Source organism: Cyrtonyx montezumae, unplaced genomic scaffold (genome assembly GCF_038088225.1).
Source record: "Cyrtonyx montezumae isolate F1298 unplaced genomic scaffold, pur_monq_1.0 scaffold_3, whole genome shotgun sequence".
Taxonomy (NCBI): Eukaryota; Metazoa; Chordata; class Aves; order Galliformes; family Odontophoridae; genus Cyrtonyx; species Cyrtonyx montezumae.
This window is the reverse complement of record NW_027072034.1, coordinates 122,622,945-122,648,301: the sequence shown is the minus strand read 5'-3', so window position 1 is coordinate 122,648,301 and position 25,357 is coordinate 122,622,945. Positions and strand designations below refer to the sequence as shown.

The 25,357-nt window shown below is 38.0% G+C and overlaps 1 protein-coding gene across 8 annotated transcripts in view; it reads right to left on the bottom strand.

Moving 5' to 3' along the window:
• Positions 1-25,357, bottom strand: part of PPP1R12A (protein phosphatase 1 regulatory subunit 12A) — a 126,134-nt gene that overhangs the window by 22,766 nt on the left and 78,011 nt on the right. For 4 of the 8 annotated variants that reach the window (XM_065743250.1, XM_065743245.1, XM_065743243.1 and 1 more), the window contains exons 9-17: positions 22,163-22,272; positions 13,738-13,953; positions 13,014-13,108; positions 10,169-10,291; positions 7,673-7,834; positions 7,055-7,231; positions 3,940-4,030; positions 2,102-2,299; positions 1,755-1,923 (exon numbers count right to left, since the gene is read on the bottom strand). In XM_065743250.1, coding sequence (XP_065599322.1) covers positions 1,755-1,923; positions 2,102-2,299; positions 3,940-4,030; positions 7,055-7,231; positions 7,673-7,834; positions 10,169-10,291; positions 13,014-13,108; positions 13,738-13,953; positions 22,163-22,272 — 1,341 coding nt within the window. The remainder of the gene's footprint in view (positions 1-1,754; positions 1,924-2,101; positions 2,300-3,939; positions 4,031-7,054; positions 7,232-7,672; positions 7,835-10,168; positions 10,292-13,013; positions 13,109-13,737; positions 13,954-22,162; positions 22,273-25,357) is intronic. The other 4 variants (XM_065743246.1, XM_065743248.1, XM_065743247.1 and 1 more) reach the window with 3 other exon arrangements.

Sequence of the window (25,357 nt, the reverse complement as noted above, 5' to 3'; positions counted from 1 at the left end):
TAAACAAAATATTTTAGTTTAACAGTAAGGCACTTAAAAAAGCAATTTTCAAAACTGTCCCATAATAATCCAAATTTGTGCCAGTAGCTGTATAGAAGCACAAAAGAGCAGCAAAAGATTATTCCTCACCATTTTTCAAACAGTATTTTTTGCTTATATCAAAAAATTCTTTATTAAAAAAAAAATCAGAGGTCTGCTAAGTCCTCCTTGAAATTCCCTTTTTCACCATTTTCCCATCTAAGGAAGATTAGAACTCCCAAGACTAAATTAACTCTATGCCAGAGATTTCGTTTTTCTTTAAAAGATATGCAACTGCAATTTAAATTGGGCATAATACCTCAGGAGCATGTTTGGTCTCCCTTATGTCTAGAAGCAACTTGCACAAAAAGAAAATAAATAAATAAAACAGGTCTGCCCAAATTGAAGTTATTTACCCGTTATGAAATTTGTTCAGTTAGCTATTCTTTTATTATAAATAAACTATAGAGTTGAGTTCAGATTGATGCATCCCTACTAACTTAACTGTACCATCACTGCTCTTCAGAGGTAAATGAAAACTTCAGCATGAAGTAAGAATGAAAATAATGAAGGAAATATAAGTATTCATGGTGAACACGGACATTTCCTAATTAAATAAATGATGATTTTACCTTTGGTCTTTCAGACAGTAATGTATTTCTCCTCCTAAAATCATAATTTGAAAAAAAAAAAACCTGCTGTAGCTAATATTTAGCCATGAAAATCTTTTCCATAAAACAGTCCAGAATGTTTCCTGAAGTAAGCATGCACTACCTAAAAATCTTATTCCAAATTTCAGTTAATGTTAGGACAGAGGGAAAAATCAGAAACTTATCAATTAAACTTAGTCATAATAACTTCTTCAGAAAATAACACTGTAGAGAATATAGCAAGACTGCTATATAGTTCATGAAGATTTTATCAATAGGTTACTTAATCTGATCTGTTTTCTATCAAAATTATCAATTACAGTTGGTAACTGAATACCTAATCAAGAACTTGAATTAAAATATTTTCTCCAAGTTATTAGTGACACACCTCAGAGAGAGAACAGGAGATCACAGCATGTCTCAACGGCCTCCTCCTCTGACAGCTAACTGAGTATAGTGTTCTTAAGAATTATAACAGACGATTCATATTTGAAATAAACTCTGGACAAAAGCTGTGTGACATCAAAGAAAAGCATCCTTCTGATCTCTGAATCAAGCATCAGTGTAAGTTTTTATCAACCAGTCACGTATTTAGAAATATAGTTCAATTAAGCATTATTAACTGATACCAGACTACCACCAGAGGTGTCCCCCTTCTCCTCTTTGTTTTCAGATGTGTGTTGAACAGTTAAGTCTTCTGAAAGCATTAAAGCATTTTTCTGCTCCTATACTACAGGACTAAAACAAAACCCAATATATAGAGAAGTGATTTAATCAAGTAAAATTCCTCCTCAATACCTGCACATATCTAAACTCTGAATTGTGCTATTTTATTACAGTTGCTGAGTGAAAGCAGGAATCAAACTGGACTCACATATCAAAATCCTGAAAAACACCACCAAATCCTGGAAAACGTTTTTCTCTTCCCTATATACTAGTTTTGGTATTTCTTACAGAAGTTGGAGTGATGTGTATCTCCCAGTGGTCTACATATTGCACTCTATTTTCAACAGTCTATAGATATATAAGCTGTCCTTTGGCAATCAAAAATAAACAAAAAGCCTTCACAAATGTTATTACTCCTACCTCTCTCACTTTCCTTTGTTCCACTCCGAGAATAGGCAGAAGTTATACCTATAAGGCTGTTTGGTCTGTTTAGCTGACTTGAACTTGAAAGAGAGCTAGTGGAGGTGGAGAGCGAAGAGGTGGATGATGAAGAAGTCGAAGCTGAAGTTGGTCTATAGCGATGATATGGCTATTCAGCAGAAAAATGTCAAAATTAATTTACAACCACTTAACAAACATAAACCACAGGATATTAAAGCTTTTAAATATGCAAATAATTGTTTGTGGTAATATCAAGACTGCAGTATTATTGTTGGAGTTAAGATTCATATAATTTCTCTACCTAATGAGACTCATCATGAAAATACCTCTTCAACAGTTCGGGAATATCTTTGTCTATAATCATCATCTTTAGTTTCAGACTCTTTCTTTTCTTCTTGTTTTTCTTTGTCTTGCTTTTCTTTTTCTTCCTTTTCTTTTTCTTCATTTTCCTGTTCTCTGGTTCGTGTGGAACGACTTCTTCCTATAGTTTTTTCAGCTTCTTGAAGATCTGTCAGTGTTACACCCTGTGAAAACAGCCAACAGTACAATGTATCACTCAACTCGTACAAATGTAGATGACCACATTACATATTATATATATACAGAATTCAGTTTAAGGCAATTAATTCCACTATGTGCATATTTTACCTATAAACTTTTCTCTCATATCCCAGCAACATCATCCCTTTTTGATTAACATTGTTTGCTAACCTACATCTACACAGAACCTCCACTAACACCATTTTTAGTTGAACTAGTACATAAGCAGAAAATCATGCAGAATCCCCTAAAGTATCCACCATATCCCTTCAATATCATCATGAGCGTAATAAATATTTTGGAAAACCTAAAAGTACAAGATTTTAACATTTTTCAGAAATATTGATACTTTACAAATTAACTCAATGGAAATGGATTTTTAAGCTTAACAATAAATCAAAGAAATACACTGACAGCATGAGAGAAATATGTGATTCGTTTCTTATTTTCTTGGTATTATGAAATTAAAAAGAACAATTTTCAATGGAGCTCAGAAAGCTAATGAAAACTTCTCTATACTGCTATTTCCACTTCATGTATCTCATTGAGATGCTGTACTCAAACAGCATCAAAACACTCCTGACCTACTCTCCAAAGCCAACTTTGTAGCTCATTAGTTATCTGATTGCTTTTTATGCTGATAATGCTCTACGCCAGCAATTCTTTGCATCTTTTTCGTTGCAAAGATCCTGTAACAGTCGCCCATGGTTTGCCAATCCTTCAGGTCATTGGATTGAGAGGTAGAAAATATAAACATATCCAAGCGTGGATCTCTCAATAGGAAAAGTTACCAGAAATATCTGAGGGGTTTAAAATTACAAAGGCCTGAAAGTACTACCAGTAAGTCATTTAGTTTTTAGATTTGGTCTTAATACATAGAAGGGTAGTATTTGGAGTATTTATTTGTTCTGTTTTATCCAGGGTCTATTTTCCTGATTACTGTTTGTCAGCAGAACTCAGGAGAGATGGGCAGACACACCTGACAGAGGATAGTGGCATATAATTGCTCCACTGCCCACAATATATTCAAGAAGTCTTAAGACATCGTCTCTTTTGCTACTGCCACATCCTCTTCCATGCAAAGTTTGAACTGGTTGCAATTCACTATGAAGTAGTTCTGGCAGAAACTGGCAAGAACCAGCAAATGTCAGTAGGTAAACAATGAGAGGGAAGCTCTGAGAGGAGTTAGATTACATATTAGTAGTAGGTATCAAAACTCTCTTCCTAGTACTCTTCTGTGTGCACAGAAAGTAGGCTGGATGTAGTTTTTCTATGCCATTGATACTATCAGTCAGCTATATGTTTGGTCAACTTGATTGTGTTATCTTCAGCAGGCCATACACACGAGGCTTTGAAACTTAAGGAAATCTAAGTACAGTACTGCAGTAAAATCTTGATACAGAAGCTGCTAGTTTTTGAAGAATTCAAAGCCTACTTTAGAGAAAAAGCACACGATAAGGGCTCCTCAAGCTTTCAAGAGAAGCATGGAAATAAAACATATTTGCTTCATCATTTATGTTAGAAAGACCAATTGGTTATTTGAAATTTAGTGGGAAACTAAAACTTCACTTTACTTTGGGAGCTGCATGTTTCCATAAAAGTAGAAGCTGTAATAAAATTATACCTGCGTAGATCTTCTGGACTGTCTTGCTTGCCTGGATCTGGCTTTTCTTTGGGATTCTGACTCTTCATCCCGTACTGGAGTGAGGTATGATCTAAAGAATTAATTACAAACAAGTTATCAAATGATAATCTTTAGACAAATTCATCAAATGGTCAGTAAAGTACTCCAACAAGGTATGACAAAAACAAAGCACTGAGAGAAAACCTTTGACTATATGGGATGGATTACATTTTAGGCATTTCGTCCATAGCATCATGTCCTGTTGGTCAAGATAGCAGCCTTAAAACTCAATAAAAATATATATGTTTTCCCACTTAATTTACATTTGTTTTTCTGTAAATATAACTACTTTGGTGAACTAACGTTGGGGTAGAAGACCTCAAAAACCTCAGCCCATTACATTTACACACAAAATACATATATGTGTGTGCATGGAAATGTAAACCCTTAACATAATAGTTAAGCTTTAGAAAAGCTAATGTAGTGATAAGGCAGAAAACCTAAATAAACTACATACTGCACCTGAGACTGAAAATCCTTGAGGAAGTGATTACCATGTCTTCACATGAATCATTCATGCTTTAGACAATCCTAAAGACAGATCTTATGCAAAACCTCTCTGAGCTTCTGTAGAACACCGATTTTAACAATATTAAAAACTGTAGAATCAGATTCTGTAATATTTTCTGATCGTCTATATACTACTTTCTGCATTTCTTTAGTTAAAAACCAGCTACTGATTCTAATATTTTGTTTGAGACACTATCACCTATTAACACTTAGAAGATTAATCTATGGAAAGAGCAGTTATTTGATCACATAATTAGATATTCTCTGCTTGCAAGTACTGAGGAGAGTTCTAAAACAGTTCTAAGTTATTGAAATACGCTTTATTTACACAAATTATTATGTCTATGTCTTAACAACTATGTTCTATCTCTACTAATCAAATTACCCCTAAAATAGGGAAAAAATGTATAATTAGCTGTTATTTTCAGAGATAGAAAACATGACAAACTAGAACAAATAAACCAATATTACTTTGATTTCCCTATCTTGCTCTTTTACAAACAGTAATTTTGGCTTTCTGTTTTCCTAGATTTTCTGTTTTCCTGAGCCCTATCTGTATAAGGAAAAGAGTGTTTACTAGCTGCTTTAGCTAACCTGAAATACAACTGGTCATGTGAATCTGGTTTGCAATGGCTCAAGTTTAGAGTTAGGCAATGTATTATTTAGCCACAGCCTTTAACCTACCCAAGATAGTTCTGTCTGCAGAGCTGGTATAACATTTAGAGCTTGCAAATTACTGCAAATAGCTCAGTAGTGATTGGTATACATACTCCCATTCTCCAAGAAATGAAAAACTTTAAAACTCACTGAAAGAAAATGAAAACTCAATACTTGTCATGTGCACACTGGAAACTGGCCCTCCCAAGCACCCCACGTGTACCACTCATAGGTCAGTCATGCAGTATTATTCATAGTATAAAGATTTTATAGATTCATGTTTGTCATTCATTTTGCTATTTCTCTAAAGCAATCCTGAAAATTAGATAAAGAATGTCACTTCTTCAGTACATTCAAAAAAGATGCATCATTACGTATTTCATTACTAAAATCAGATAATGTGTTTACTTCTCAGTTATTTGAAATGCTACTTTACAGTTTCCAAATAACACAGTTTCAGTCGATAGATATGGATTAATCAACTTCATTTCTTAAGAAAATATTCAGCATATAATACTTCGTAGACACAACTTATTCATGTGCTTATAAACACACATAGATACACATACACACAGAGAGATATATGTATCTGTATATATACAGATAGATATGCATGTGCACACATTTCGTGTACAACATGCACACAGTAAATATTCAAGTGTTGCTGATTTTTTTTGAGACTTAATTGATGCTTTAATATGGCATCAAGAATACATCTACAATGATATATTATACAATCAGCACTGATTAATCAGATTAAAAGCAAAGAACTTCAGGCCGACTGCAGGTATTTAATACATATGTAGTATATGTGCATTAGTATACATACACTAAGTGAGAGCAAACGAGACAGTGAAAGCCTTAGTTTTACATTTTCTTGCTTTTCTAGCTCATCTGATACTGAAATACCATTTGCATTTTAAAATTGGAACTACTTTTTGAAACTGATGTACTCTGCAAATGAAAATGTAGGTTCTGATTATGGCTTTATTTAAAATAGTTGTCAGCACCTGTGGGCACTTCCTGAATCATGGTGGAAACAAAAACAAATCTCCATTTAAAGTTCATTTCAGTTTTGGGTATGAAAGAAAAATGGTCCGTGAATATCTTCCACGTGGCCAAATCCACGTGGAATCTGTAAATGCTGCTGCTGCCTTTAGCCAATGAGAAGAATCTGTGTTTCTTCTCTAAAACGAATAGCTTTAGCTAATATATATCTGCATAAGCAGATGTGCATCTGCCACTGATATCATAGCTGCATTTCTAAACTAATACAGCAGCAACACAGAAATCTGAATGTGCATTTCAGCAGAAGGATTAAGGGATAAACTTTAATAAATATAAAGAATAAGCAAACCTGGGGAAAACTAACGATCCTAAATGAAGCAATGAAGTGAATGAAGGGTGTTTGGTTAAATAATGTCTCAGTAGTGCCAGGTGTAAGTGAGAAAAAAAATTACCACACAGTAACTTATCAACATACTGGCACAGTAGCTCAGAAAGCAGCAATGTACTTGAAGTAAGAAATTACTGGTTTTTTTTTTAATTCATTGTTTTTTATGTAGTTCAATTATGGGTATTTTAAAGAGGATTCCTGTAATCTATTAACAAAAATGAAAAATAAAAAATACTGCATATAAATGAGAACCCAAAGACAGTCAAAAATAAACAGTATTGAACTCTGAAGTTTCATGGATGAGATCCACCAATACTTAGTTCATAGTAACTGAGGCATGTTGCTAGTTGTTTCAATTAACAGCAAGCGAACACCACTCACCGCTTTACATACTGCACTATCCCAAACTGTGGTAATCAACACATTCCTTTAAATAAGAAAGAAAGATTACTTTTGAACAAGAGCAACATTACTCGTAGGACCTTTACACACCTCCGTCTCTCCCTGACCTCTGATGTTGAGGACACAGTGCCAGAAGTAGCTGTAGTCATGGCTGTGGTAGTGGCCGCAGCATTTACAACAGATGGTGCAACAGGAACCGTCACTGCTGTAGGAACACTGTCCTTTTCTTTCTCAGTACTATCCTCAGCCCACAAACGATTTGAGGTACTACAGCATAACAAGTAGCAACACAAAAAAAGAGAAAAGGAAACAGCTAAACAATGAAAGCACTTTACTAAACAACTAATAACATGTAAGTTGAGGGGTGGATTTTTTTAAAAACAATCTGAGAAATGTCTCCACGGTGGAAGCTCAAGTTGAGCTATTAAATTGATTTAATTAGGAATTGAAGAGTTCACAATAATTGAACTCTTACTCTTCACCCTTATAATATTGGATTTATTCTTTTAGAACAACATGGCTGTCACTTTACAGTAGAGAGCCACTCACAATTTGAGCCAAATTGTGTAAAAATGAAAGAAATTGAACAGGAATGTGAAAAAATCCAGAGCCCCATGATCTACTAAACAAGAACGCATGCACGTACATAAGCACACAGTAGACCTGACAAAAAAAAAACAACAATAAAAAGTATGCTGGTGGCACTACCTGCTCTGTACACCTGCTGAAGTTGAACCCGTTGTACTCTTTGTAGTAGTGTTTGCGCCGGCAGGCAGTGTTTTCTGAAGACCAGCAGAAGAGGTAACTGTTGATGCAGTACTTGGAACATTAGAACTAACCAGATCATCTTGTCTTCTACCAAAGGAGCCACTGAAGGAGAGACACGTACAGTTCATGCACTTGTATTACTTATCTTTCCTGGTTCCAAAAATATCACAAAGCTGTGAATGCTCCATTAAGCTCCTGCCTGACCACTCTGTGTCCCAGTTGAGTCTTGGAAACTTTCTGGGGCGAAGGAAGCATTTTCCAAAGCGATTTTCTTCATTATTTCATGGAGTATAACTTCTAACTTATGACTTGCAAAGGCAACAGACCTGACCATTTCTCCACAGGAAGAGAAGATAAAAAATGACATTTCACTAGTTTACGTGTTACTGTCTTGACTGCATCTACTGAAGTATTGATATGGAGTCCCCAGTATACCATTTTTAAATTGCTGTTTCACCCACACTGAAGTACTCAGGAAATACAGAATCTTATTTCACAGCTTGTCAGAAAAAAACGTCAAGAGCAGTCCTCTAACAATTTTCAAAAGTTGTTATGTGCTTTTTAAAGAAACAAACAACAAAACAACTCTCACTAATGCTTTTCCCTTTCTCTTCTAGTTTTTAAGATGACCCAACCCAGTGGTTTCCACATTTTTATCCATTAGTTCCAGCTGAACATAATTTGCATAACCAAGTAGTATGTTTTCATGTGTTAGCTCTAGAAGTTAAGACAGTTAAGACAGACAGAACATCACATTACGATGTACAAAAGGCTTAAGGAAAGTTAGCTACTTGTCATTCTCCTACTGATCTTTCTTTCTATTGCTATCAAGTCTAAAATGACAAAGGAAAAAAAAACTGTACAAGGACAACTAAGAAAATATACAGTGAAAGCACTACATATCACATGAAAGTGAGGAGTACACTGCGTTTGACGTCTAGAACATTAACACTGATAAAGACTAACATGCAAAGATTGTGTTCATAAACCAAACTGTTAATATTTTCCATCCAGAACAAGAAATCTTTGCAACAACTATCCTAAGCTCAATGTTAAGAAAACTTAGTTTTTGTTTTAAGATAAGAGGTTAATGAAGAGAGAAGATGTATTATGCTGCATGAAAGACACTAAAAACAGCACGCTGATAAAACATCAATGGCACAATTGAAAAAAAAAAAAAGAAGCACCACTGATGTAAGTTACCACTTACATCATCAGCACATGTAAGTACACACTTAGCTACTCGAATGTCCAACTCTTTTTTCTGATCTATTCATTTAGATATTTGTTTACTCTATTAATATAAATGAATTTCACCTAAACACCTGCCACTGAAACTGTATAGCAGAGTAAAGTTAATCATGTATATAATTGCTGGATACAATTGCTTTCAAAATAATCCTACAAGAACCATGAACATCTGAAAATTATTTTCATATTAATCTCCCTTAGTTTTAGTTTTACATATGCACTCTATGATGGCAATACTCAAAGAGGTATGGCTATAATCTACCATGATGGACAGCAGCCCAAGACCTCTGACATCTTCATGTAAAAACAGAATTCAACACTCCGCTTTTCAGATATGAATTACTTCTGCTCTAACATTTAAAAGTGTTATCTCTGGCTACCAAACGTATCTGGAAGGAATCAAAAGAACCTCAAACTGAAATAAACAATAGGAAAAAGAAAGTATGTAACTTCGTATACAATGGCTGCTCCAAGAGTAATACCTACTATTTTATTACATTGGCCCACGATATCAGAGGCAAATGATGGTGGCATGGCAGTAGAGGTGGAACCTTCCCACCAATATTCTGTTACATCCTGTTGCCATGTGACAGATGGCAGCAGAGAGGCAGTCTGACAAAATGGTGTCTGACATGGAAGTGCAGATGAAGCAAAGGTGTGGCACTGAATTCCTCCATGCAGAAAAAAATAGCACCCATTGACATTCACTGACGCTTGCTGAACGTTTATTGAGATCAAGCAGTGGAGGTGAGCACAGTGAGGCAGGGGGTGGTGTTTCAGCAGTGACAAAAGAAATACTGTTCACCTCCCCTGGTGCAAATTTTTATGAGCATGGCATGCAGGCTCTTGTTCTAGGAAAAAATGCATAGCTAATGGTGGTGGCTACACTGAAAAAATGTTGTTTTGTACCTGACAATTTGCTCTATCAAGTAGTGTTATTGTGCTCTACTGTAAATGTGTTTGTTTCAATGGAAATAAATAGGAGGCATTACTTTCAGAGCAACCTACGTGGCATTTGATTTAATGCTCTAAGCTGGTAAAAATAGTATGGCTAAAGTACATACTCTGCAATTACTGTGAACACCATTTTATCAAGATACTGCTCAAGTAAAGGATTCAGAAATTATTTTTTTTTTCAATCTGGAATCTTATTTGATCAAAAAAAGACAAGAGAAAATCCCACACCTTCTTTGATAACTTGTGTTTAAAGATGTAGGACCTTCATTCAAACTGTTTTTCTTGACATCTTCCTCCCATTTTCTCCTTGCATAGGAACTGCCACTACGTATTGAGCTAGCAGACGAGTCCCTGTAAATAAGATTTTGTTTTAGCAAATTCATATTAAAGCAGGTTGGTTTAGATGAAAGCTGAAAATGATTTTCAAGTTAAAGATGAAAAACTTGTGTGTGGAAAACACACTTAAAATAAACATAACAGTAGAGAAAAAGAATAAAATGACCTGTTATGCACAATAATTTTCAAATTCCTGTCAAAAAATATCAGATTGAAATTAACCCTGTTTGAAACACAACTGAAAAGAAGTATCAGAAGAAAAACTTTTAAAGGAGAAGTCCAACATCAGCTTTTATCCATGACCACTGCTGGCTTTGCTTCCCTCTAAAAAGGAACAAGATGCTTCTTTATTAGCTGACATAATTAAGTGCCATCAAGGGAAAACTATTTGTTTTAGAAGTTGATTTCATGAGATTATTCATGTTAGAACTCATGATACTTTAGACTTGTGTAAACAGGCCTGAAGTAGCCATTCCTCAGTGGCCTGCCATGTATCACTAGCTGACATTACTTTAGTCATGAAGAATTTCCATTCTATTGTTGCAGTTTATAGCATCAAGAAATAACTGTGCAAGAATCTGCTTGGAAAAACTTGGAAAACTGATGCAGAGATAGAAGAAATTGAGTAGCTAACAAAAGCTTCTAACAAAAAAACAAGATTTGAAGTAAAGGTTGGATGGAAGAAAGAAATATCTTGCACAAAAGTACAAAAGGTAATTGTGTGTGATGAAAAAATCTTGCGAGATGGGTTTTATGTTCAAGATATCTATGGATTTTAGATTCTACTCCAAATATATCCTTTTGCACACAAAAAAATATCTATGCTAGCACTTCTGTAGTTGCAAGCAACTTCAGAAAAGGATCAAATTCTGGCCAATACAAGCCACTACAGATTTCAAGCACTCTAAAGGCCCAGTTAGGATTAATCTTGAAAATCCGGAAGTCTTTTCCATTACTCACAGAAGGAAGCAAGATGGATTACATTACATCATCTATTATCTAGACAAGCAGTTGTTCAGGCAGGTGGAACAAGAACAAAGCATTAAACTAAGCAACAAGGATAGAGATCTGGGACAAGGCAGAACTCTTAGCAATTAATTAATGAACTTGTAAGGCAGACTGTTAAAATTCCACATGTAAGGAGGGATCAGACTAAATGTCAAAATTATCTTATGACTTTAAATAAGTTTAATTTTTTGCCATAGCATACACTAGGCAAGGTACAGGTGTCTAAACAGCCTGGCTCAAAAGCATGCTTTAGTACTTGTAGATCAAGGAATAAAGAAAGTTCTCAGGTCAACCATTTAGTCAACATCAGGTCTAATGACATTGATGATCTCTGGTCACACAACGCATATCAGGAAAAACACAAGATTGCTGGTAACCACTCTTGGAACTGGAATAAGTCATGATGGTTAAGACTGTTATGTCAAGGAGACAAATACACTGCACCAAAATTTAATCCCTTTGTAACAAGTAATAACCATTTCTAAGAAATATGATTGCAATTAAATATTTATCCCAAACTTCAGGTATAGATAGTGAGAGCGTTTGAGAAAATCCCGAAAGAATAAAACATAAGAACAATGTCTGTTATAATAAAATCAGAACCAGCTAATAAATACAGCCTCAAATAAGAATACAGTACTCCCAGAGAACGACAACAGAAACCCCAAATTGCAGTGTTACAGAAAAACAGATTTGAAATAGCAGTCAAGTAACCTAAGAGATGCCAACATAGTAAGTTGAACTTTAAGGGAGGATGAGATCTGGAATATTTGTTTCAGAACAGAATTCATTACTCAGAGACTGAGCTTAGCCAACAGTATTCCACCACAAGTGTAAGAAAAAAGAATGAATCTTGTGTTAGCTCTTAACTGAGCTAAAATACACCTCTTCATAAACAGGCTTGTCAGCCTTAGATACAATGATTACAGTAGCATATTTTGATCAATGAGAGGTACTTTAATTTTTAAGTTATTCAAAATTCAGCTAGATACAGTCTGAGAGAAACAAGGCATTAAGGAGACTTCTCATTCTATATTAAAACTTATGAAAGCAGCCATGTAGAACCTTAATAAAGGACAGAAGTGAAAACTGGGAAGATTCTGACAAGGTATGTCGTGAAAGTACTCTGAATCCTAGTAAGTGGCAAGCCTATGCACTTGAACTTTTTATTCTCTTTATACCATAAGTGGAAGAAAAAATCTTAGGAAAGGATTAAGTATCTCCAAAAAATGATGGAAGATCAACACTTAAATAAGAAAGATAGAAGTTAGAAAAGAACAGCCAGGATTTCTGTAAACTGCTGGTGCCAAATGAGATGGCTTTAACCAAATCCTGTAGGAAAGAGGGTTGTTTTTTTTTTGTTTTTTTTTTTTTTTCAGCAAAAGTAATAATGGAACCCAATGTCAGCACTCCATGGCTCAAGACAAAGCAGTAAAATTCTTTTTGTATCCCTCATTAACCGGAAGTTTCCAACTTACTATTTTGCATTTAATTTAATTTTCTCCTACAAGATGACAATACTCAATGCCTAGACCTGCTCTTGCCACAAAATAATGTGGATTTTAAAAAGGGTTATTATGATTTACATGACAAAAACTCCTTTGGAATTCAACTACCCTCTAGCATAACCTATGGAACAGTTATAAACTAGCATCATCTTCATATCAGTACATTTTTCAGCCACTCTGTAATGACGTAATTTAATATTCCACAGTAACTTCAGAGTCACCTGTTTTCTTTTTCATCAATGTCAGAGGTACTGGCCAGTCGTCTTGGTATTGTAGGTGCAACATAGGCAAGTCTAGTTCCTTTCCCATCTTTCTCCTGAAAGACACAGATTTTTATTCAGTGTTACTATTATTGATTGATTATACAGCCTCTTAGCTGGAAAATCACCATTATGGTAACTTCATCTGTATCTACTGTGACCCAATTATACAAGTGAGTTTTAAGTTTCAAATAAATATCTTAAAGATTAAAACAGGAATAGGGAACTGTTTGTGAACATATGTTGTTCAGATACCTGTTCCAAATTAGTCTATGTACTACAGTACATTTGTGTTTAAATATGTAATTAACATTTTATAAGTAAAAAATGAACACAGATTTCAAGAAGAGCTTTCTTTTTCAGAAGATTTTTTCAACATCACTCTCCAAGTGATGCCAAAACTGCCAGCCCTCAGGTCTCCTTAACTCTAAAAAATGCTACTACTGACAGAACAAGTCACTGAAAGAGACAAGTCTCACATCTATGTAGCAAGCTGCAAGACAGTAAAGGTGCATACTGTACTTTTAAAAAAACTACACAAAAGCTGTACAGTTTAACAGTTTGGAATTTTACTAAAGAATAAATGTGCAGTAAACTAAGGAGAATGTGTTTTACAATACCTCATAAGCATCTATGGTAGGTATACGAGTTCCTCAAAATGCTGTTTCACACTGAAAACAATTACCTTTTCTTTGTTGTCCAATGAAGAGGAAAGTCTAGGACTTGAAGCAGAACGTATAACACCTGCAGAGTCCTTTTCTTTCTGAGCTTCTTTAGAAGCAGTAATCTCTGCAAGTGCACCGTAACTACCAGTTTTTCGAAGACCTAACCTCCACGAAGCAGGAGATTCATCCTTCCTCTCTTCTTCTTTGGAAGAAACCTTGGCTGTAGATGTTGGAAACTATAAAACACAGTAGCAAATTAAAGGCTATTAATTTGCATTACCTGTAGTGATTCATGTTCCTTACAGTTATTTGAGAACACAACTACTTTTAATCATCACAGAAGTACTGAATATATAGGGGAGCTGTGGTGAGAGACAACCTACTCAATCTTCTCTTGAATTAGTTAATGAGATAAATAACACAAAACTGGTCAAGGAATACTACTCCTCTAAAAGTTAGCTTGGAAAAACTCACACTTTGTAATACACACAGTGATCATGAGATACAAAGTTAAAACCATGCAAATCTGGTACCAACATTTGATTAAATATGTTATTTTGCAACCTGTACACAAGCCTGTGCACACCAGAACCTCACCATTGCCTTTTCACCCTTATTGGGCACAAGAACAATGCCAGTTTTGCGCAAGCCCTGCCTCCATGATGCAGGATCTACTGACTCCACGACAGGTATGATAGGAGGAATGAAATCATACTAAAGCCAATTGAGACAAGACAAAGATGAAAGAACGGAAAACAGAAACAAAAGGTAGTTCCAAAAGCACACAGTTTGTTCCTATGTTTAAGGCATGTAGCTCTTCATTACACCATAAAATACCAAAAAGCAGTAAGATAATTAAAACTTTAGCAACAGATTCTTATTAAACACAATACATTTACCTAATTCAGTGACAGAATTATGGTTTGCATAGGAGATGACAGCAGAACCTCAACACCTAACATGGTCTGTGCCTAAACCATGGTATGCTGGAGAATATTACGAGATTCTTGCTAACATATCTATTACCTTTCTTATCTTCTTTCATATTCCATTCATATCCCTTAACCCAATAACATTCTAACTTAGCTAGCAAATCCCACACCTTTATTTGCACGCTTGCCTAAGTTTAGTGTCCTCAGATAGAATGCATCATTACTGTATGCCATAGAGATTGAAGAAAACCCAAATTCAAGTTTAGCACACTGCACCTGCAGCACTTGTGAGCAACATGCGGTTCAGTCATCTATGGTGTAAAATCAGAAGAGTAACCGCAGTAGTACAGATGTTGCAAGCCTGAAAAGGCAGGTGCAAGACTAGGTTTAAGGCAACTTGTATCTGCACAAGTTTTACCTTTTTTTTCAGCAATAACAGCCTAAATCATTTTTGTTCATTGGCATGAGCTGCAACTGCTTCTCCAGGTCACACATGGATGCTATGTTATAAGATGACCACCCTCAATATAAATGTGCGTTTACTTTGTAAATACAGAAGACACTGAGTTTTTCGCATCAAATATTAGAAAGACAACTATAGTGTACTTTTAAACAGCATCTCTTGCCTTTTAGACAAAAAAAAGCAACAACACAAGATAAGCCATTACTGCATAATGAAATCAGAATAAACTAAATGCCACTGTATTAACAATTTACAAAAGGTTTTCAGCTAGCTTAAAATCACAGTTATTTCTTCTTATCAAAACTTTTTTGTACATCATCATTTAAACACGTACCAAAAAAAAAATCTGCTTAACTGATTGTTCAGCTCTAGAATATGAAGCCATGTGCCAAGCCTGTCTTTCGGGATCTGAGTGAGAGTGGCTAGTCCGACAGATCCCGGCAGCTCTCTCTCTGCAAGAGGCTGATGTGGCATAGGCGTTGCCAGGGCAACGGCGGGGGATTTAAAACGGTCAGAACCCGGAAGTAACACTCAGTCCTCGTGATCAACTGCTCTGAAATCGGCACAGCCGAAGCTGCAGTGGCTGATTGAGGTACAGGGCAGGTTTTCAGAAGGTTCCTGTCTCTCGGGAACCAAGTGAGAGCGGCCAGTCCCTACTGGCTGTTCTCGCAAGAGGTTAACAAGGCGTTGGCGTTGCCAGGGTTTCAGCGCCCTCGCCCTCACCCCTCAGCTGAATAGGGCTCAGGGAGGGCAGCGAAGTGTCACTACCCACTGTTTGTTTGTTTGTGTTTATTATATATATATATATTTTTTTAATTATTATTATTATTTATTTATTTTTATGTTATTACAGTTCATATCTATATATATCTATTATTATAAACTATTATTTATTTATTTACTTTCAATTTTTAATGTATTTGTTTTTATTCTTTTTTGTGCCATGGTCTCTACTAGACAGAGGGCTTGCCTTAAAAAGGCTGTGGCGACCCAGACAGAAGGTCTGCCTAGAAGCGTGGCCACACAGGTCTCTGGTTGCAAGGAGTGCCAGAGCCTGCTGCTGCTGGATGAGGGTGCTAAGCAGCTCTCCTGTGCAAGGTGTGAGCAGGTGGAAGATCTGCTTAGCATGGTGGTTGAACTGAAAGAGGAGGTTGAGAGACTGAGGGCCATCAGGGACTGTGAGCGGGAGATTGACTGGTGGAGTAGCTCCCTAGAGCGCCAGAGAGAAAGGTACCAGGGAGATCCCCCACAGTTGGTGGTGGACTCCCTGACCTGTCCCCGTAGGGCAGAAGGGGGATATCTGAGGGATAGGGAGGGCTGGCAGAGAGTCCCTGCTCGGTACCGTGGGCGATCTCCCCCTCTGCCTCCCCAGTGTCCCCAGATACCCCTAAGCAATAGATTTGCAGCATTGGATGTTGAAGAGGTGATAAGGTGTGAAGTGCAGGAAGATTCCCGCAGGAGGTCACCAATGGCAAGGCAGTCACCTCCGTGCATTGAGACTGCTGCTACTAAGAAAGAAAGGAAGGTGATCGTAGTGGGTGGCTCCCTTCTCAAGGGAACTGAGGGCCCCGTTTGCAGACCAGACCCAAACCGCAGGGAAGTGTGCTGTCTCCCTGGGGCTCGGATCAGGGACATTGCTAGAAGACTCCCGGATTTGATATGCCCCACTGACTACTACCCGTTACTCGTAGTTCAGGCAGACTGCAATGAAATATCTCAGAGAAGTCTGCGAACTATGAAAAGAGATTTCAGGGGATTAGGGTGATTAGTTCAAGGGTGGGAGCACAAGTGGTGTTTGCTTCTATACCTTCTGGGGCGGTGAAGGACACAGAATGGGCTAGGAAAACACAGGTGATGAATAATTGGCTGAGAGGTTGGTGTAGAGATAGATACTTTGGGTTTTTTGACCACGGGGCCTCCTGGCCTGTTATCTGTTGATGGGATGCACCTATCTCAAAGGGGGAAACGAATCCTAGTACAGGAGCTAGCTGGACTCATTGAGAGAGCTTTAAACTAGCTGTGACGGGGGAAGAGGATAAAACAGGGCTCACCAGTAAAGAGCCTAAGGAGGCTGTGCTGGAGAAAGGGGTGAGGCAGATATCTCAGCTGAAGTGCATCTATACCAATGCATGCAGCATGGGCAATAAACAAGAAGAGCTTGAAGTCATTGTGAGGCAGGCTAACTATGGCCTTGTGGCTATTACAGAAACATGGTGGGACCTCTCCCATGACTGGAATACTGGCATTGATGGCTACAAGCTCTTCAGAAGGGATAGACAGGGAAGAAAGGGTGGTGGCATAGCTCTCTATATCAAAGAGTGTTTTGATGTTGAAGAGCTTGAGGTTGGAAGTGACAAAGTAGAGTCCCTATGGATAAGGATCAGGGGGATAGTCTTCAGGAGTGACATCGTGGTGGGGGTCTGTTATAGACCACCTAGTCAGGATGAAGAAATAGACGAGGTGTTCTATAAGCAACTCGTAGATGTTGCACGATGGCCAGCACTCGTTCTCATGGGGGACTTCAACTTCCCTGACATATGCTGGAAATATAATACTGCGCAGAGGAAGCAGTCCATGAGATTTCTAGAATGTGTGGATGATTGCTTCCTGACACAGCTGGTGCAAGAGCCTACCAGGGGAGCTGCCTTGCTAGACCTATTTTTCACTAACAGGGAAGGACTAGTAGGAGATGTGAAGGTTGGAGATTGTCTTGGCCAGAGTGACCATGAAATGGTGGAGTTTGCTATTCTGGGTGACGTCAAGAGGATGACTAGCAAAACTACTACCTTGGACTTCCGGAGGGCAGACTTTGACCTGTTCAGGATGCTTGTTGCAAGGGTCCCTTGGGACTTGCTCCTGAGGGGTAAAGGGGCCCAGGAAGCCTGGATGCTCCTCAAGATGGAAATCTTAAAGGCGCAGGAGCAGGCTGTCCAGGAGTCCCGTAAGTCGAGCCGGAGGAGAAAAAGACCAATGTGGATGAACCGGGAACTTTTGTTGAGACTCTGAGAGAAAAAGAGAGTCTATGTCCTCTGGAAGATGGGACAGGCTATTTGGGGTGACTACAGAGAACTGGCCAAGATCTGCAGGCAGAAAGTTAGAAATGCTAAAGCCCAGCTTGAACTTAGACTGGCTACTGCTGTAAAGGAGAACAGGAAACCCTTTTACAAATATATTAACAGCAAGAGAAAAACTAAGGAAAATTTCTCTCCTTTACTCAACAAGGCAGGGAATGTAACCACAGATGATAAGGAAAAGGCTGAGGTTCTCAATGCCTTCTTCACATCTGTCTTTAATAGACAGAGCAGTTGTCCACAGGGTACTTGCCCTGACCTGGAAGTCCGGGATGGGGCACATAATGCACCCCCTGTGATCCAAGCAGAGACGGTCAGAGATCTTCTCCTCCATCTGAACTGCCACAAGTCCATGGGGCCAGATGGGATCCACCCAAGGGTGCTGAGGGAGCTAGCAGAGGTGATTGCCGAGCCACTTTCTGCCATCTATCAGCATTCCTGGTTATCTGGAGAGGTCCCTAAGATTGGAGGCTTGCCGATGTGACTCCCATCTACAAGAAAGGCCGTAAGGAAGACCCGGGGAACTACAGGCCTGTCAGTCTGACCTCGGTATCAGAGAAAGTTATGGAGCAGATGATCTTGAGGGAAATCACACGACACGTGCATGGCAACCAGGGGATCAGACCCAGCCAGCACGGGTTCACCAAGGGCAGGTCGTGCTTGTCCAACCTCATCTCCTTCTATGACTGGGTGACCAGACTGGTAGATGAGGGAAAGGCTGTTGATGTAGTCTACCTGGACTTCAGCAAGGCCTTCGACACAGTCTCCCACAGTATTCTCCTGAGGAAACTGGCAGCTTGTGGTGTGGACAGGTTCACTCTTCTCTGGGTTGAGAACTGGCTGGAGGGCCGTGCCCAGAGGGTAGTGGTTAATGAAGTTAAGTCCAGCTGGCGTCCTGTTACCTGTCCTGGTGTCCCCCAAGGGTCAGTTTGGGGGCCCATCTTGTTTAATATCTTTACTGATGACCTAGACGAGGGAATTGAGTGTACCCTCAGTAAGTTTGCAGATGACACAAAGTTGGGAGGATGTGTCAAACTGCCTGAGGGTAGAGAGGCCCTTCAGAGGGATTTGGATAGGCTGAACAGCTGGGCTGAGCTCAATGGGATGAGGTTCAATAAGACCAAGTGCCGGGTCCTGCACTTTGGCCACAATAACCCCATGCAATGCTATAGGCTTGGGACAGAATGGCTTGAAGAATGTAGAGAGGAAAAGGACCTGGGGGAGTTGGTTGATGCTCGGCTCAACATGAGCCGGCAGTGTGCCCAGGTGGCCAAGAAGGCCAACAGCATCCTGGCCTGCAGTAGAAATAGTGTAGCCAGCAGGAGCAGGGAGGTGATCATCCCCCTGTACTCAGCTCTGGTACGGCCGCACCTCGAGTACTGTGTTCAGTTTTGGGCCCCTCACTACAAGAAGGACATTGAGGCCCTGGAGCGTGTTCAGAGAAGGGCAACAAAACTGGTGAGGGGTCTGGAGCACAAGTCTTATGAGGAGCGGCTGAGGGAGCTGGGATTGTTTAGCCTGGAGAAGAGGAGGCTCAGAGGAGACCTTATTGCAATCTACCACTTCCTGAAGGGGGGTTGTGGTGAGGAGGGGGTGGGCCTCTTCTCCCTGATAAATAATGACAGGACGAGAGGGAATGGCCACAAGTTGCGCCGGGGAAGATTTAGATTAGACCTGAGGAAACATTTTTTCTCTGAAAGAGTGGTCAGGCACTGGAATGGCCTGCCTAGGGAGGTGGTTGAGGCACCATCCCTAGCACTGCTCAAGAAGTGTTTAGATGAGGTGCTAAGGGATTTGATTTAGTAGTTGGGTAGGGATAGTGATAGGAGGATGGTTGGACTAGATGATCTTGTAGGTCCTTTCCAACCTTATGAACCTATGAACCTATAAGCTTGCAATAACTGAAGATCACAGAGCTCTCATTACTTTTGAGTAATATGATATAACTTGATGGGAAGTCACAAGCTAGGAAACAATTACTACAACATGAAAAACTAAGATTTCTGAAGTACTAGATACCTTAGAATATAAAGCATGAAATCATATCTGGTACAAGAACTGCCTGGAGAGCATATCAGTTAAACTGAACAACTGTCAGAAATGCTTGCATTACTAAACTGACTTCAAAAAACAAACTCTATAAAGTAGACCTGTTTCTCTGCAGTTAAATTCACATTACGTTTGCATTCTGTACTGTTACACACATTTAATAAAGCAGAAATTACTCAGTTTTCCCTCTCCCCTAGCTCCTCATTTGCTATGGTTTGCACTGAAAACCTGTGGCTTGAGTTCTGTGCAGCAGCCATGACAGAGAACCATAATTACTAACCAGGCCAGTTTAGACTACCATAACAAGGTCACCATGGGATCTAGCTGCCCGACCAGAGACAAAGGCTCAGAGAGGGGAAACAGCAGTCATTTCTGCCAGGAAGCCATGCTCACAATTACATTCTGCTCTTATGTCTTTCTTAAGAGAAATCTTGTGGACATCAGTTGTGATGATTTTTATAATACAGCTTTTACAATTAAGAAGGCTGGCGCAAACACAGTGTACAGTATCACATAACATGATGCAATTGGGCATTTTAAAATATACTGCCCAGATCTTCTGCATAGAATCACAGAGTCAGCAAGGTTGGAAAAGACCATTAAGATCATTAAGTCCAACCAATTTGTCCTAATATCCAACCTGAACCTCCTCTGGCACAACGTAAGGTCATTCCCTTTTGTTCTATTGCAAGTTACCTGAGAGAAGAGACCAACACTCATCAACCTTCTTTCAGGTAGCTGCAGAAAGCAAAGAGGTCTCCCCTGAGCCACTACTTCTCTAGACTAAAGAATCCCAGTTCCCTCGGCCACTTCTCCTAAAATTTGTGCTCCAGACCCTTCACCAGTTTTGTTGCCCTTCTTTGGACACACTCCAGTGTCAGGACCATGAGGTCCTACTCTACGCTTTCTAAGGTGACTTATCATTAGGTTCTGTTATGCAGAAAGCACAACTCCAATTAGCCCCAGGGAGCTAAAAAAACCAAAACAGTACATAGTGTTTCCTCTGCCATATGTCTTCTCTCTCTACTGTGGCTTCAATGTACCACAGTCACTACTTCCCCTGAACAAGCTTTTCAGAAGAACCTGTAAAGGGTTAAGCTTTGATTACAACATGCATAGAAAATCTTTAACAGATGACAAAGGAAGCTTTACCAGCTTGCTATCCAGTTTGCTCATATATTACAACTGTTCAACATGTATATATCTTGTGACTTTATATTACTGCCTACTGTAGTTTTGTTTTTCCTTGGTCATATAATACCTCAGACAAGCAAAATTAAGACTTGTTCTAATCAACTTTCTAAATTAAGCTTCCTGTAAGCAATATGGCTTTGCTGGTTGTGTTTTTGAACTAAATGAGTTATTTCCACTGAATAAATCATGTGTACCAGTCCTCCAGTTCTTCCATTAGATCCTAACCATACTGTAATGAGTGCTGGAACCTACAACATTTTCCACTTCTTATTTCAAATATTATTTCCAATTTCTGTGCACCAGCTGAATGCTACTACAAGGACCCAAAAGTACCTTAGTCGTGTATGGCTCCCTTGCCTTAAGAGCAGTAGTACTTTCTAAAACTTTAGGAGGAGTTTGGCTTTTGAGAGATTAAGTTTAGCTTCAGAAAAACAAGAATTATAGTCACTGTGCAACAGACTTATTCCTTTTTAAATGGATGTTGTGTTCAGCTATGTTGTAGTTACATATTTCAGAATCCTGGATTCCTGTTTGGCAATAAAAACTGCTCATTCACATTTGAAAATTTACAAAAACTGAACATAGTTTTTGCAGAAAAAAAAATACTATGAATCAGCATGTTTTCATCAGCTCACTGGATAATTCCATTCAACTTTAAACAATAAAGATAAAATGTATGCTTATGTAGGAGAAGAGAACAAATGTCTAAAATCACAAGAAAAGTACTTCATTTTACCTTCTTAACAGGTGATGTGGGTGTCCCTTGACCACCAGCTACTGAAGGTGCAGTCAATGACGCTGACTGTGTACTCGTGGTATTTGTATTAGCCAAGGTTTTAGTCTTATCTGAAAAATATTTACAAGATTTTCATTTTTCATCTGTTATTCACAAGGCCCTTATTTCTACAACAAAGACTTGAATTTCTTCTGAACAAATTTATCAGTCAACTTTCCTTCCCAACAGCACCTTAGTATTTATTTCTCAGTATTTTCCCTGTCCCTCTCTGTCAGTACTGTAGTTAAATTCCCCTTTTTTTCCATGACACTCATGCATATAATATTTCACTTACTTTTGTTATTCAGGAAGTGTTAAACACTCAGAGATGCAGTGACAAGATCACAGACTACTTCAGGTTGAAAGTGAACTCAGCAGGTCACCTAATTCAACCTTCTGCTCAAAAAAGAGTCAACAGTACATAGAGATCAGGCCACTCGTACTCTGACAAGTTAGGCCTTAAAAACATTCAGAGATTGAGGTGCTATAAGCTCTCTGGGGAGACTATACTTCAGCCTTTGCCTAATGACCCTCAAAATTAAACAGTGGGAGATACATTGGCATATAATAGTTAACCTGAACTACAGAAGACACCAATTCAAAGTAAAACATTTATTCTTGGATAACTGTATACCAAGTGTAAAGAAATATTTGACTACACAGAAAATCCAGCCAGGGACTATGGACAGCAAAATTTAGCTGAGACAGGAACCTGCTGTTCCTCTAAGAAACAATCAGAGCTCTGAAGAAAGCTCTTGCTTTCTTCCTTCTTTGTCTCTTGTTTTTCTCACCTAAGTTTCACTGTCTCAATAGTCTAACCTCTTCTGGGTGTCCTTCTGGCCCAGTATTTCTTCCACTGCATACCTTAATTCCTCTTAAGTAAACATACAGATAATGTCCGGGTTACTGCACAGCTGTTGTCACTGCACTTGCTCGCACTTCGTAGTCTTTATACCTCACTTGTTTCACATACTGAAATTGTAAATTCTTTGGAATTTCTTGCTACACCCTATTTCTGCAGTGCTGAGCAACAGGGGATCAGTCTCCTTTGTTTTTTCCCCTCCTACAAATATGCCTTTATTTCTACATTACCCATTCAATACTGAGCAGTGAATATCTTACATGACTGATTACATTTAATGGAAAGCTCTTTTTAAACACGAGGGGAATGCTCCACAGGGCAATGTGGACTGACAGCAGAAACTGAAAAGGCTTTACAGATGCACTGACAGATCTGAAATGTGGAAGTAAATCATACAGCTTTATAACTAACAGAAAAAAAAAATTATCCAGAGTGAGGGGAAAAGATGGAAAAAAATGGATTTTTCCCAACTGTATTCTGAAATTACTTCAAGGACAGTCAGAACACAGAATTATGCGTGGCTGAGCTCATGTTTCCTAATTTTCAAAAACTGCAGAATTATCTCAAAGAAACTAAGTTTAAAAATGTAACCACTGAAAGTTTTGATTAACTTTTAGTTCTTTTCCTTGTCTTTTAGGAGATGCTAGTTTTGCATTCATATTTCACTGCTCTGTCTTACAGAAAGAGAAACACATTTATTTTTAAGCTGCAATCTCAGAATGGAAGTTTTAAGAAAACATTTCAGATTTACTAACATATTAAGAACAGTTTACAGTACTTCAGAATATTAACGTTATAATTTTAGTAATGTTGAAACACTCTACAACCAAAATGCACTTCATAAGCTTAAGATTTTTCACTAGAAAACGGCCTTAAGGTGAAAGATGAGAAATAAGGAAAAGCTTGAGCTTGAAATTTAGAGATGAAGTTCTGCAGGGAAAAGCTTGAAGTCTAGCTTGCCAAATAAAGTATGATAAAGCCTTGTTGATATTAAAAACCCCAAAGTTTACATAAATTAATTCTTGTGTCACAGTCAAATTTTCCTGGCACAAACTGTCCACTGGAAATGAAGAGAACACAGTTACCAGAATCAGAAAGTTCAGGAGACATTACAGTTAGTTCAGTGACCGAGAAAGTACTACACGTAATGTAGCACAAGTATTCTGCATTTATCCAAGCTTAGTCTCTGTAAATAAGAGAAGCAAGTATACTAGGTGAGAGAACAATTAAAAAACATGACAAACCTTTGTTCCTGCTTAATGAAATGTTCGCTTACAAAAAAAAAAACAAAACAAAAACAAACCCTAAAAAACTCCAACAAACCAGCTATTTGATTTCATATTTTATGTCTGCCTAGTTCAAATATTTATGGCATACTTATTAGCTCTAAAATCCCTTTTGAATCTTACCATTTCAGGTGAATACATAAGGAAAATAAAGCTATAAAATGAGAACTGACAGCTCACCAAATAGTTTTATGCACTTTAAGAAGCGTAAGAATAAAATATTAACAAGATATCTCCAATGACATCTACTTCTGTGTACAGTATTACTGTACTATAATTCTGAAGAATCTTTTATTAGGATTGAACATATATCTTTAGAAACACTGACTACTTGATATTTGTCGTCTAATTCAAAAGAAAAACTTGCTGGGCTGTTCTTGTACTGTTATTTGCTTTACGAAAATCTCTGAAAATCTTTCAAGAAAAAAGAGCAAGCTGAATTCTGAGCAAGAGAGCTTGCAGTATTGAACGACTGTGCATGTAACTCCATGGTAAATTTCATGTTACTTTATCAGTTACCACAGTAGTCAAACATCGAAAAACAATATACGAAAAAGACAAGCAACAGAAGGCACAATATCGGACAAATAAGAAGGAATAACAATAGAAAGAATAAATGCATGATTTTTGTTTAATATCAAACATGAGGGTAATTTTCTATATTCAGTAATAATTAGAGGAAGGGCTTATAAATCTGGATAGCGAGAATGGCGAATTAAGAATACATGGATAAACCGATCAATCCTAATTCTGTTCACTTCCCTGTTTCACTGCTTCTGCTTCTTCACTTTTTCCACCCAACTTCACCACGTAAAGACTTTGAGACTCAGACAACTTGCATAATTAGGCAAGGAAGTTAAATGTCTCCCCAGACTAGGTCACATGTGTTTAAATTAAACATCAATATCCAGCTTATTTTCAGAAATAGTGAGTACTGCATTTTTTTTTTTTTGCATACAATTCTAAACTTTTCCAGGAATGTTCTTCTTGAAGTTGTATATGAAGTGT